General features: G+C 38.9%; 1 protein-coding gene across 2 annotated transcripts; it reads left to right on the forward strand.

Moving 5' to 3' along the window:
* The first annotated feature begins 377 nt into the window (after window positions 1-377).
* asb8 (ankyrin repeat and SOCS box containing 8) lies at window positions 378-10,151 on the forward strand. 2 transcript variants are annotated; one of them, XM_044127792.1, is made up of 4 exons: window positions 378-691; window positions 5,310-5,486; window positions 5,570-5,674; window positions 7,421-10,151. In XM_044127792.1, the coding sequence occupies exons 2-4, from the start codon at window positions 5,358-5,360 to the stop codon at window positions 8,054-8,056; spliced, it is 870 nt and encodes a 289-aa protein (XP_043983727.1). In that variant the 5' UTR covers window positions 378-691; window positions 5,310-5,357; the 3' UTR covers window positions 8,057-10,151. The 2 variants fall into 2 exon arrangements, with proteins under 2 accessions (XP_043983727.1, XP_043983733.1); XM_044127798.1 differs by lacking the exon at window positions 378-691 and adding an exon at window positions 4,660-4,752.
* The last annotated feature ends 812 nt before the right edge of the window (window positions 10,152-10,963 follow it).

The raw sequence follows: 10,963 nt of genomic DNA on the forward strand, positions 1-10,963 counted from the left end.
AAAAATGACAAATGTGCAAATTTTAATCATACATAGGAAAATATTTGTCGTTTTCTGAATTTATTTGATATTGGTAGTTTAATCACTTCCATTTTAATGGACTGAGTAACAATATAATTATAAACTGTTGGTCCATACTTTAAATATCGTATTCTGTACATTAAGTAAATGAGAGAAGCTTGTCTGCATAAGTAATCAAATAAGTAATGGGGGCCCAAGTCGACCTCTGCTCAAGGCCCTCTGTAATTTTTGGCCACCTCTGTAAATGAACGTGGCTTCTTTTGGATATTGTTCTCATCTTAGTTTTCTAGAAATATTAATGTAAAGTGTGTATGTTATTTCTTTGATAACCTGTTAATAGGAGAGGCTCTGGAGCTACTCCTCTACACTTGACCTGAAGGTATCCGCGGCATGCTCCTGTCGGTGGATGCCAGCGCTGACGCCGCCATACATGCCTGAACTGGGGTCGGACGCACCATCCCATCGGAGCCAATAACATCGGTACATGGTGATCCTTTTGGGAGAAATTTAACGATATCTGCGGTCCAGACGCAAACATCTGTCTGCAGTGACTGTGACAGTTTGAGACGGAAGGTGTGGCTGTGTGACGGGTCCGTGTTTATGTCAAGCCGCAGCAGTAGCCAGCTGACTCTACACGGCAACTTGCTCGATCTATCGAGGGCTGTAAACGGTACGTTATTCCACCTGGGTCGGTGTTTTGACGATGTCTGATGCAAAGTGTGTTTTGAAGCGTGTTAGCACGCATTTGGAGGAGATGTCATGTGTTTCTACATTTAGCTGTGGATTTTTTTCTTCGTATCTCCAAGCTAGTATTAGCTGTTGCTAGTATTAGCTGCTGCTAGCTAGCTGGTTGCTAGTATTAGCTGCTGCTAGCTAGCTGGTTGCTAGTTTTTTTTCTCTCTCTCCAAAGAAGACCCTCCGCTGCTTCTTCCGCCAGCTTACATACGTTTCAGCGTTAAAACTTTGATTAAGTATAGATCAAGTGCCACCATTTTAATGTAAATCACCAGCTATTGCCACGTATTTGTCCGGTGCTTCGTTGCTACAGTATATATGGGAGCTGTGTGAAGCTGACACCCCACCCACGTCAAAAAATTCAGCAAATAGTCTGAATGGTTAGTGCTCCGTTTGTGCAGGTTTGTGCCGTTAAAATTTTCGTTTGTGCAGTTTTGGTTTCTGAGATATTAAAAGTTATTTTTTAGGTCATCTAGAGTTCACCATCCCCCCATATCGCTCCAAAACAAACCAAAGTGGGCTAGTTCGTTAGTGCTCCGTTTGTGCAGGTTTGTGCCGTTAAAATTTTCGTTTGTGCAGCTTTCGTCTTTGAGATATTAACAGTTATAATTTTGGCCGATGACGTCACCATCCCCCCATATCGCTCCAAAACAAACCAAAGTAGGCTAGTTCGTTAGTGCTCCGTTTGTGCAGGTTTGTGCCGTTGAAATTTTCGTTTGTGCAATTTTGGTTTCTGAGATATTAAAAATTATTTTTTAGGTCATCTAGAGTTCACCATCCCCCCATATCGCTCCAAAACAAACCAAAGTGGGCTAGTTCGTTAGTGCTCCGTTTGTGCAGGTTTGTGCCGTTGAAATTTTCGTTTGTGCAGCTTTCGTCTTTGAGATATTAAAAGTTATAATTTTGGCCGATGACGTCACCGTCACCCCATCTTGCGCCAAAACAAACCAAAGTGGGCTACTTCTTTTAATTCTTCAGATTTTCAGCTGTTGTACAATGTGTACCTTTTGTTTTGAACTTCAATAAAGACTTAGAACAAGAAAAAATGTGTCTCATTCCAAGTAATGTTTCAAGATAGCAATGTTTTCTCGCGAAGTAGCGTTCTCTCCACAATAATTGAATCCTGCTAATAAAGGACATGCAGCCTTGACTCTAACGCAGGGGTGTCAAACTCCAGTCCTCAAGGGCCGCTGTCCTGCAGTTTTTAGATGTGCCACAGGTACAAAACACCCGAATGAAATGGCTTAATTACCTCCTCCTTGTGTAGATCAGTTCTCCAGAGCCTTGCTAATTACCTAATTATTCTATACAGGTGTGGTGCAGCAGAGGCACATCTAAAAGTTGCAGGACACCGGCCCTTGAGGACTGGAGTTTGACACCCCTGCTCTAACGTAATGTGTATAACCTGTTCAACTGTGCTTTGACTTCGGAGGTGGTCTGAACAATTATATTCACATTGTTGACGTACTGTCTGCTGATTATGCAGCAAACGTGTAAAAAATATACATTAGCCTATAACGGTTCAAAAAATAGAAAAAAGAGTATAATAATAATAATAATATAGTAATAATTATAATAATGTATAATTAAATTGCATTTTCAAAACAGTCACTTTCATGGTTCATTACTTCTCAATTAGGATAGAAACCCTTTGCCTCACACTACAGATATTTGGGTGTGTCAATAGCAAACCATGAGGCACATGCAACTTCATAAAAAAACAAAAAGACAATTACCAGATATTGTCTTACTCTAACTGTATACACGATTTATAATACCTTTTCTACCAAAACATAGCGAGGCATCAATTGCATAAAAACGACACAAATTGTATTCTAGCAGTGTCTGCACACTTAAAATAGTCTTGAATTTAAAAATATCAAGTTGGTTTTCCCAGTTTAATTTCTAACATTTAAGCTAATTAAAAAAATATATAATTCAATAATGCATTGTTACTTGAAAATGTAAGTACCTGTTAAAATTAAATTTTCCTTTGGAATACATTTTTAATTGAATTCAGAAGATGTGCCCTTTGTGCATATGCTTAAGTGTTAATGATTCAATATAAATGTAAAGGCTGCAAGATGATGCCTCGCTATGTTTCAAAAGGTTTGAAATATCGACTTAATACAAGTTGTGAATTTAAATAAATGCATATATAAGCTAGCCCTGCATACATCCTCTTTGCTTTTATGGGGATGGATTGCATTGAGTCAATATTTTATGTGAAGCCTGAGCATTAATTTACTTACCTTGTTAAAAAATCAAAATCGGGGTTGAAAAAATTCCAAAAATGACTTATTCAAAACGATTTGAGACCGCTAGAATATTAACGAGAGGTTGAAATTACACTTGCTCTGCCGCCAAAACAAGATCGGGGGTGGTGGGGGAGGGGGCTCACTAGTGGGTGAAGCCACAGTTGTGTGAGAACTATGTCAAAGTTCGCAAAACAGGAGCTTTTCAAAATCCTTGAAGCCCATACACATTTAATGTAAGAAATTGGATGAAATGAAAGTCGTTGCATTGAAAATATATTTACTAAATATTAAGTACATTACTTGGATGAACTCTGAACCAATGACACATTTCCGTTTTACTCTGCAAAAACTTTGCTCAAGCAACTAGCAAATTGGCTGTGAATTTTTTTTTCTTCTATTTTTTGAACCGTTATAGGCTAATGTATATTTTTTACACGTTTGCTGCATAATCAGCAGACAGTACGTCAACAATGTGAATATAATTGTTCAGACCACCTCCGAAGTCAAAGCACAGTTGAACAGGTTATACACATTACGTTAGAGTCAAGGCTGCATGTCCTTTATTAGCAGGATTCAATTATTGTGGAGAGAACGCTACGTTCGCGAGAAAACATTGCTATCTTGAAACATTACTTGGAATGAGACACATTTTTTCTTGTTCTAAGTCTTTATTGAAGTTCAAAACAAAAGGTACACATTGTACAACAGCTGAAAATCTGAAGAATTAAAAGAAGTAGCCCACTTTGGTTTGTTTTGGCGCAAGATGGGGTGACGGTGACGTAATCGGCCAAAATTATAACTGTTTATATCTCAAAGACGAAAGCTGCACAAACGAAAATTTCAACGGCACAAACCTGCACAAACGGAGCACTAACGAACTAGCGCACTTTGGTTTGTTTTGGAGCATATGGGGGGATGGTGACGTCATCGGCCAAAATTATAACTGTTAATATCTCAAAGACGAAAGCTGCACAAACGAAAATTTTAACGGCACAAACCTGCACAAACGGAGCACTAACGAACTAGCCTACTTTGGTTTGTTTTGGAGCGATATGGGGGGATGGTGACGTCATCGGCCAAAATTATAACTGTTAATATCTCAAAGACGAAAGCTGCACAAACGAAAATTTTAACGGCACAAACCTGCACAAACGGAGCACTAACGAACTAGCCCACTTTGGTTTGTTTTGGAGCGATATGGGGGGATGGTGAACTCTAGATGACCTAAAAAATAACTTTTAATATCTCAGAAACCAAAACTGCACAAACGAAAATTTTAACGGCACAAACCTGCACAAACGGAGCACTAACCATTCAGACTATTTGCTGATTTTTTTGACGTGGGTGGGGTGTCAGCTTCACACAGCTATATATGGGTCGTTTTTCTAACGGTCAGCTAAAGTTTACCGAAAGGGCAGCAGCCATTGGAAACAACATACTTACTCAGATGTTTGATACTCAAAAAGAGATTAAACTAAAACACAGTTGGGGGGGGGGGTTATAACCAAATAAGCAGTCTTTCAACGAATTTACATCTCTATTTTCTAACATTTGAGACACAAAATTCGACGTAATCTTAGTTCAAATTTTATGTTCTATTCTTGTATTTATTTAATTTTTTTTGGTTTGTTTAGTTTACACTTAAGTAATTTTGTGATTATTTAATTGCGATGTACACCATTGTGCCTTTGGGCCAGATCTACGTCGAAAAACAGATTTTATCTCAAAGGATTTTCTGGTAAATAAATAACGATTAAAAAAAAAACGTAAACATTTCAAAAATGTTAAAGGGAAAAAAGGAAACAATTTTACATCTTTACAAGAAAAAGCATGAATGTTCTCAAATGTCGGAAAACAAACAAACAAAACTATAACTTTCTACGAATAAAGGCATAATGTTGCATAAATCCGTAAAATAAAATATTGGAAATTTTAGGGGATGTGCATCAGAGTGTTTTACAAAGTCTACATGGTAAGTGAGTTCATCCTGTAATTGGAGGGTTACCCGTTCAAATCTGCGCTCTGTCTGTCTCTGTTGTTGTGTCCTTGAGCAAGAAACTTCACATGCCTTCCCTGCAGGTGGAGGTCAAAGGGCATGGTGGCCCCGGTGCCTGACTGCCTGAGGTTAGCTGTAAAGCCTTGATCCTTCTAAGTGGGGATGTCTTAAATGCGATCAGTTAGGACGTCCAATTAGATGAAACACCAACAACCTGAGCGCTTATTACTAAGGCATTCCATGATCTCATTATGTTTAGCAGTGTGTAACCCAAACATTTTCAAAAAATTGTCTTCCAGTGTGCCGAAGTGTCACCCCTGCGTGGGTGCCATGGTCCTCTGTTACACATGAGCTCTACTATGTGGTACATCATGCAGAGCATTCAGAGTAAATACTCCTTGTCCGAGCGGCTCATCCGCACCATCGCCGCCATCCGCTCATTTCCACACGACAACGTGGAGGATCTCATTCGTAAGGTATGTTGCTTATCATGCTTGGAGTAAAAAAAAGAAGAAAACTTTCCTGGCTGTTTGACGTCTTTATGTCCGAACTTTCTTAGGGCGCTGATGTAAACCGGATGCATGGGACCCTCAAACCCCTTCACTGTGCCTGTATGGTAGCCGATGCCGACTGTGTGGAGCTGCTGCTGGAGAAGGGCGCAGAGGTGGGTTTATTTCCACGCATTTTAGATGAATATTCAGCTCTCCAGATAGAGATCACTCAGAGAGACCTGAGGCTGTTTGTGCTTGTTGATCTGAAGCAGTGCTGTACAACAAGATGTGGCTCTTGAGCTTGTCTGCAGTGGTTATTCGTAGCCCTGGAAAACAAGTGATGGTTATATTTTAGCAGGTTTCCGGGTTCCTGCGCAGTCTTGACATGTCTGGAAAAGTACAGAATTTGATTTTCATCATTCTCCAAGTCTCATAAGGAAATAAAAGACAATTGGGGATAGAAGAGTTTTCATACTTTATTCAATCAACTAAAAGATTATTTAAATTACCTTTTATTTACCTTCTGCTTTGGTTTTTGAGTTATTGACTGAAAACTCTTTTTTTTTTTTTTTTTTATGCCGAAACTGAGTTTTTTCAAATTTTGAAAATCAAAAAGTGTAGAGATGAGTTAAAAGTAGTTTAGACAAAATTTGTGGAATAGAACATGCACAATGTTGACAGAAGTGCTCTTGTAATATCAGGGCAGAAGTAAATCAAGTCAAATGTATTTAAATGGCACATTTAAAACCAACTCCAGTTCACCAAATTGCTTTACATAATAAAATAATAACAATTAAACAACAACAAAAATGAGCAAAAATAATCAATTAAAACACAGCCAACACACAGATGCCCAGCATAACTAGAGTTAAAAGCCACAGAAAGGAAATGTGTTTTAAATGGAGGTTTAACTGATCGATTTAGTAATTTGGAGTGACACATGTGTCATCAATTTCGTGAAAACACATGCGAACCACAACATGCCTCATGTGCACTTCCTATGATATTATCAGCAACAATGACTACACATGAAGGTTTTCATTTGATCGTGTGCAAAGTTGGTTAAGCTGGTTGGACTGACAAGCTATTAGTTTGTTTACTTGCTTCCTAACACGCCACAGTTTGTCACTGAAAGCCAAAGGAAACTTCAAATGGATTTTTTTGGGAACTTAACTACAGGCAAAATGCACTGGAAACGAAAGTTTTTCACGTGAAAATGTGTTCATTATGCCATCAAAGTGACTCAGAAATGAGTCGTACGTTAAAAAATAAACACTCTAAACCCATTAAAGTAAGACGGTCTATACCGTAAAGTTTATTATTTACAAAGTAGGAATAAATTGTTGTGTTTTGCTGCCCGTGCAGCATGGGAGGTAGTTTTTGTGTATTTATAAAGGTGTATTAAAGATGCACTTGTAAGGCCTATCCTAATTTATTTAAGATCGGAGCTTCCAATTCCAGTTTTTTGTTTTGTTTACCACTCTCATTTTTTATTTGCATTAATAGCTTTAATACCGAAAGAAAAAAGCAATTTGAAGCCAAAAGAATTGTATTATAAAGTTTAACTGCATAAAATATATGTTTTTAAAAAATTATCTTAATGTTTTAATTTTAAGTAGATAAAGTGCACACTATTGGTTTATAGACCACAAATAGTAAGAGTTCTTAGTTTCAATGAGTTTAACAAAAACTAGAAATTTAGATTTTATTTTTTTTAGTTTGTGACCTTCAGATCACTGACTAAAACCAATGAAGAAAAGATTGGCTTATTCCAATTTCCTGACTGGTTGAGTCATTTCTGCTGTTCACATGACAAAATTAAGCTGTTTTTTGTACAGGAAAGGTCTAAAAGGCTGAAACCTGTCTTTCCAACAACGTAACTTCTTTTTACATTCCTGTCGATATGATTCCTCCGTCAGGTGAACGCTCTGGATGGTTATAACCGCACGGCGCTGCACTACGCTGCAGAGAAGGACGAGAGCTGCGTGGAGCTGCTGCTCGAGTACGGCGCCCAGCCGAACGCGCTGGATGGCAACAAGGACACGCCGCTCCACTGGGCCGCCTTCAAAGACAACCCGGAGTGTGTGAGGGCCCTGCTGGAGAGCGGGGCCTGCCCCAATGCCCGGGACTACAACAATGACACGCCTTTGAGCTGGGCAGCAATGAAGGGCAACCTGGAGAGCGTCAAGGTTCTGTTGGACTACGGCGCCCAGGTCCATGTGACCAACCTGAAGGGTCAGACCCCTATATCCCGGCTGGTGGCCCTGCTGGCCCGAGGCCTTGGCACGGAACAGGAGGAAGAGTGCTTGGAGCTGCTTTGCCGAGCGGCGGGGCGCTTCGAGATACGGCGGGCTGACGGCACCCTTCCCAAGGAGCTGAGCAAAGACCCCCAGCTGCTGGCGAGGCTGTCCAACATGGTGGCTCAGGCGCCCACGCTGCGCTCGCTGGCGCGCTGCACCATACGGCAGAGCCTCGGAGTGCAGTTCCTCCCCACCGCCGTGAAAGAGCTTCCCCTACCTGAAACGGTTAAAGACTATCTACTACTGAGAGACTGATGGCGGCGGCGGCAGAGGAGGATCCTCAGACCTCATGGGCTGATGATTAAACAGCTCGTCATACTGCATTTATTGGCAAGTCGATACAGATGTATGTCTTTTTTTTTTTATTGTCTTGTATTTACACAACATCTGGATGAGGAGTGATTTAAGTGCAGACTGCTGGGTTTAATCAGTGTCATGTGGATGAACAAGGCAGGACTTGCACGCTTTCAAATAAACAGCTGTTGGTTTTTCTTTGAAGTCTGGTAGCAAAATGAAACCCCACCCGCCCCGCGCCAAAGTAAAGCATCAGATTTGCTCGACTTCCTTGTGGGAATAAACCAAGATCAAACAAGTTCCTTGATCACTAACCATGTTCTAAAGAGCTATTCACTAGAATATCTTGGAATGCTTATTATTACTCATTTTTGCTTGACTAGGTTTGTAAATGAAACTCAAAAGATGGCTTTGTTTAAAATATGATAATAAACGTACAGTGACATGCTTTCAGCATGCGGGAATCAAAAAAAATTAATCCAGTTGATGAATGACGTCGTGATTATGAAGGTTTTCCAGTACTTTTTATGAGACGCTCCCCAGGTACAATAACTGGGATGAGTAACCGTAAGCTTTTAACTTCTCCACATTTTACCACGAGACAACCACAAAATTTCAAAAGTAAATTATATTTATGGTGAGAAAATAATTGATGCTTCAAAGTGACCGTCTTCTTTACAATATAGCTTAAGATCACTCAGATTTCATGGAGAGCTTCTCTGGACATCTGTGTTTAATATCTTGCCTGAAATTCTCAGTTGGATAAAGGTCTGAACTTTGACTATACCGTGTAAGTCATGAGTATTATATTAAAGTTATTTTCCTGCTGGAAGGTGAACCTCTGCAGAACCCAGCACCCACCCGCGCACACATTTTTCAAATCTAACCAAAACAGTGTCAAGACATTTTGAGTTTGGTTACTGCAGGTTTTTGCAGCAAAAGTTTTGTTTGTGTTGCTAACACTTTTAAGGATTTTAATAACAGCTTGAGGGTGGTTCAGCGGAGGCCAGCCACATCCCCTTCAACCTTACCAAAATCAGTTAAAAATGATGTGTAATGTTTGTACGCAAAGAAATCTGGTTTGTGCTGAAAATACGAAGGTGTAAAAAAACCCAAAAAACAATGACACCAATTTTGTTTTCCTGTGACATTTATGTGTTTTATTTACTAAAGTGTCAACGACATTTTCTCTATGATGGCAGAGAAAATATTTTACTTCATTTAACTTCCCTCCGGTGCTCACGCATTTACGTGGATGGATAATTTACCATCCACTTCACAATTACCTTCTACTTTGTGATGGTCTGTGACATAAACTCCCACTAAAATACACTGAAATTTGTGGTGACGACGTGTTGAAATGTGGAAAAGTTGAAAAGCGTTGAACGTTTTTGCAAGGCACTGTGTTGAAATAATTTGTATGATAAGTTTTGGTTGTGATCGGTCGGTGATATTCACTAAGAAAATAGCATTAAACACACACACACACGCACACGCACACACCTATTTGGAGCAGGAAAGATTGTACCAGATGGGAACAATTGTATTTATGTTGTAGCAGCAGAGTGATGCTGATTATTAGTGTTGGTTTCACTTAAATGTGCCAGGTAGTCTTCTGAATATGTTCAACGCTAACAAAAGTGGTATCACCATACCTGCTGTCATGTTTGACTCTGTTTATTTTGGCTTTATTGAGTGTTTTTTTTTTATTTTGTTGTTTTTTTTTTTTGTTTCTACAATGGAGGTTTAAACTCGCAAAACTTTTTCAAGGGTGCTCACGGGTTCCAAAACTAAAGTCACTTTGTTTTAAATTCAATGTTTAAATGTTAAAACCATGAAATGGCACGAGGAGTAAGTTTTGTCTTTTGTAAAGCCACTCATTGAGCTGGCAAAAATTTGTTGGAGGTCTGAAATCTGACCATTTCTTAAACTTATTTTGTCTGCCTGTTCTGTAAATACACACATAAATTAACCATACAATTATTTCTTGCGTATGCCTGCAAAGGTGCTTCTTTTCTTTGTCAACATAATGGACGTAAATGCCTTTTTCTTTGCCTGCCTGCCTTTTTCTCTCACTATTTTTAAGCACAAACAGTTTAATTCTGACTGTGATTTATTTCTGCCAGCTCACATTTAGAACTCCATTACGCCGCACCACCTTCACCGCTAACTTAAACTCTTGAATCTTACACGATCTGCAGCAAATCCCTAAGAAGAGAACTACAATAAATTTGCTCATAAATTGAATCCACATCTTTGCTATTAAACATATTTTACTTAAAGCAATAAGCAATTTCGACATGTTTTAGGTCATTTTGTGAAATACAAAAAGGGGTGGAAGAATCTACAGAAAAAAGCTGACAAAAAGATTATTGAAAACCAAAGTTGTACTGAACGTGGTCAATCCTCAATCCACTAGGGGTCGCTCTTGCTTTGTTTCTATCTCCAATGACGGCAACAAACACTTTGAATGGATACTCAATCTAATAAGTACTGGAGTAGTAGAAGTAACATTGACTGTGGAATACATAATCTATATTTAGCATTGTGTTTCTGTTGAAGCATCCACTTTAATTAGCCTGATCTTATCTCCAAATATTGCTTCCTTTTCCCGCAACCTTCCTAATTATTTTAAAGCTATATACTGTTTTCTGGAAAGTAACTATTAAATTCCTGAAAGTGTCAAGTAAATTCCAGAAAAAAAAATCATTAAAGAAGAGATATTATGTCAAATTTAATTTTTTTTATATCATGTTTAATCTCGACTCCTTGGCAAAAACATGCCTGGGGTGTTGCTTTGATTCTTTATTTCTCATGTTTGAGAAATACTTGACCCTCCCAATATTAGGCGTTCAGGAGTAAACCTTT

This window comes from Gambusia affinis, linkage group LG01 (genome assembly GCF_019740435.1).
Source record: "Gambusia affinis linkage group LG01, SWU_Gaff_1.0, whole genome shotgun sequence".
Lineage (NCBI taxonomy): Eukaryota > Metazoa > Chordata > Actinopteri > Cyprinodontiformes > Poeciliidae > Gambusia > Gambusia affinis.

Coding starts and splice junctions, on each gene's coding strand:
- asb8 (XM_044127792.1), top strand. CDS start 5,358: ATGAGCTCTACTATGTGGTACATCATGCAGAGCATTCAGAGTAAATAC. Junction 5,487..5,569: donor TGGAGGATCTCATTCGTAAG/GTATGTTGCTTA, acceptor GAACTTTCTTAG/GGCGCTGATGTAAACCGGAT. Junction 5,675..7,420: donor TGCTGGAGAAGGGCGCAGAG/GTGGGTTTATTT, acceptor TTCCTCCGTCAG/GTGAACGCTCTGGATGGTTA.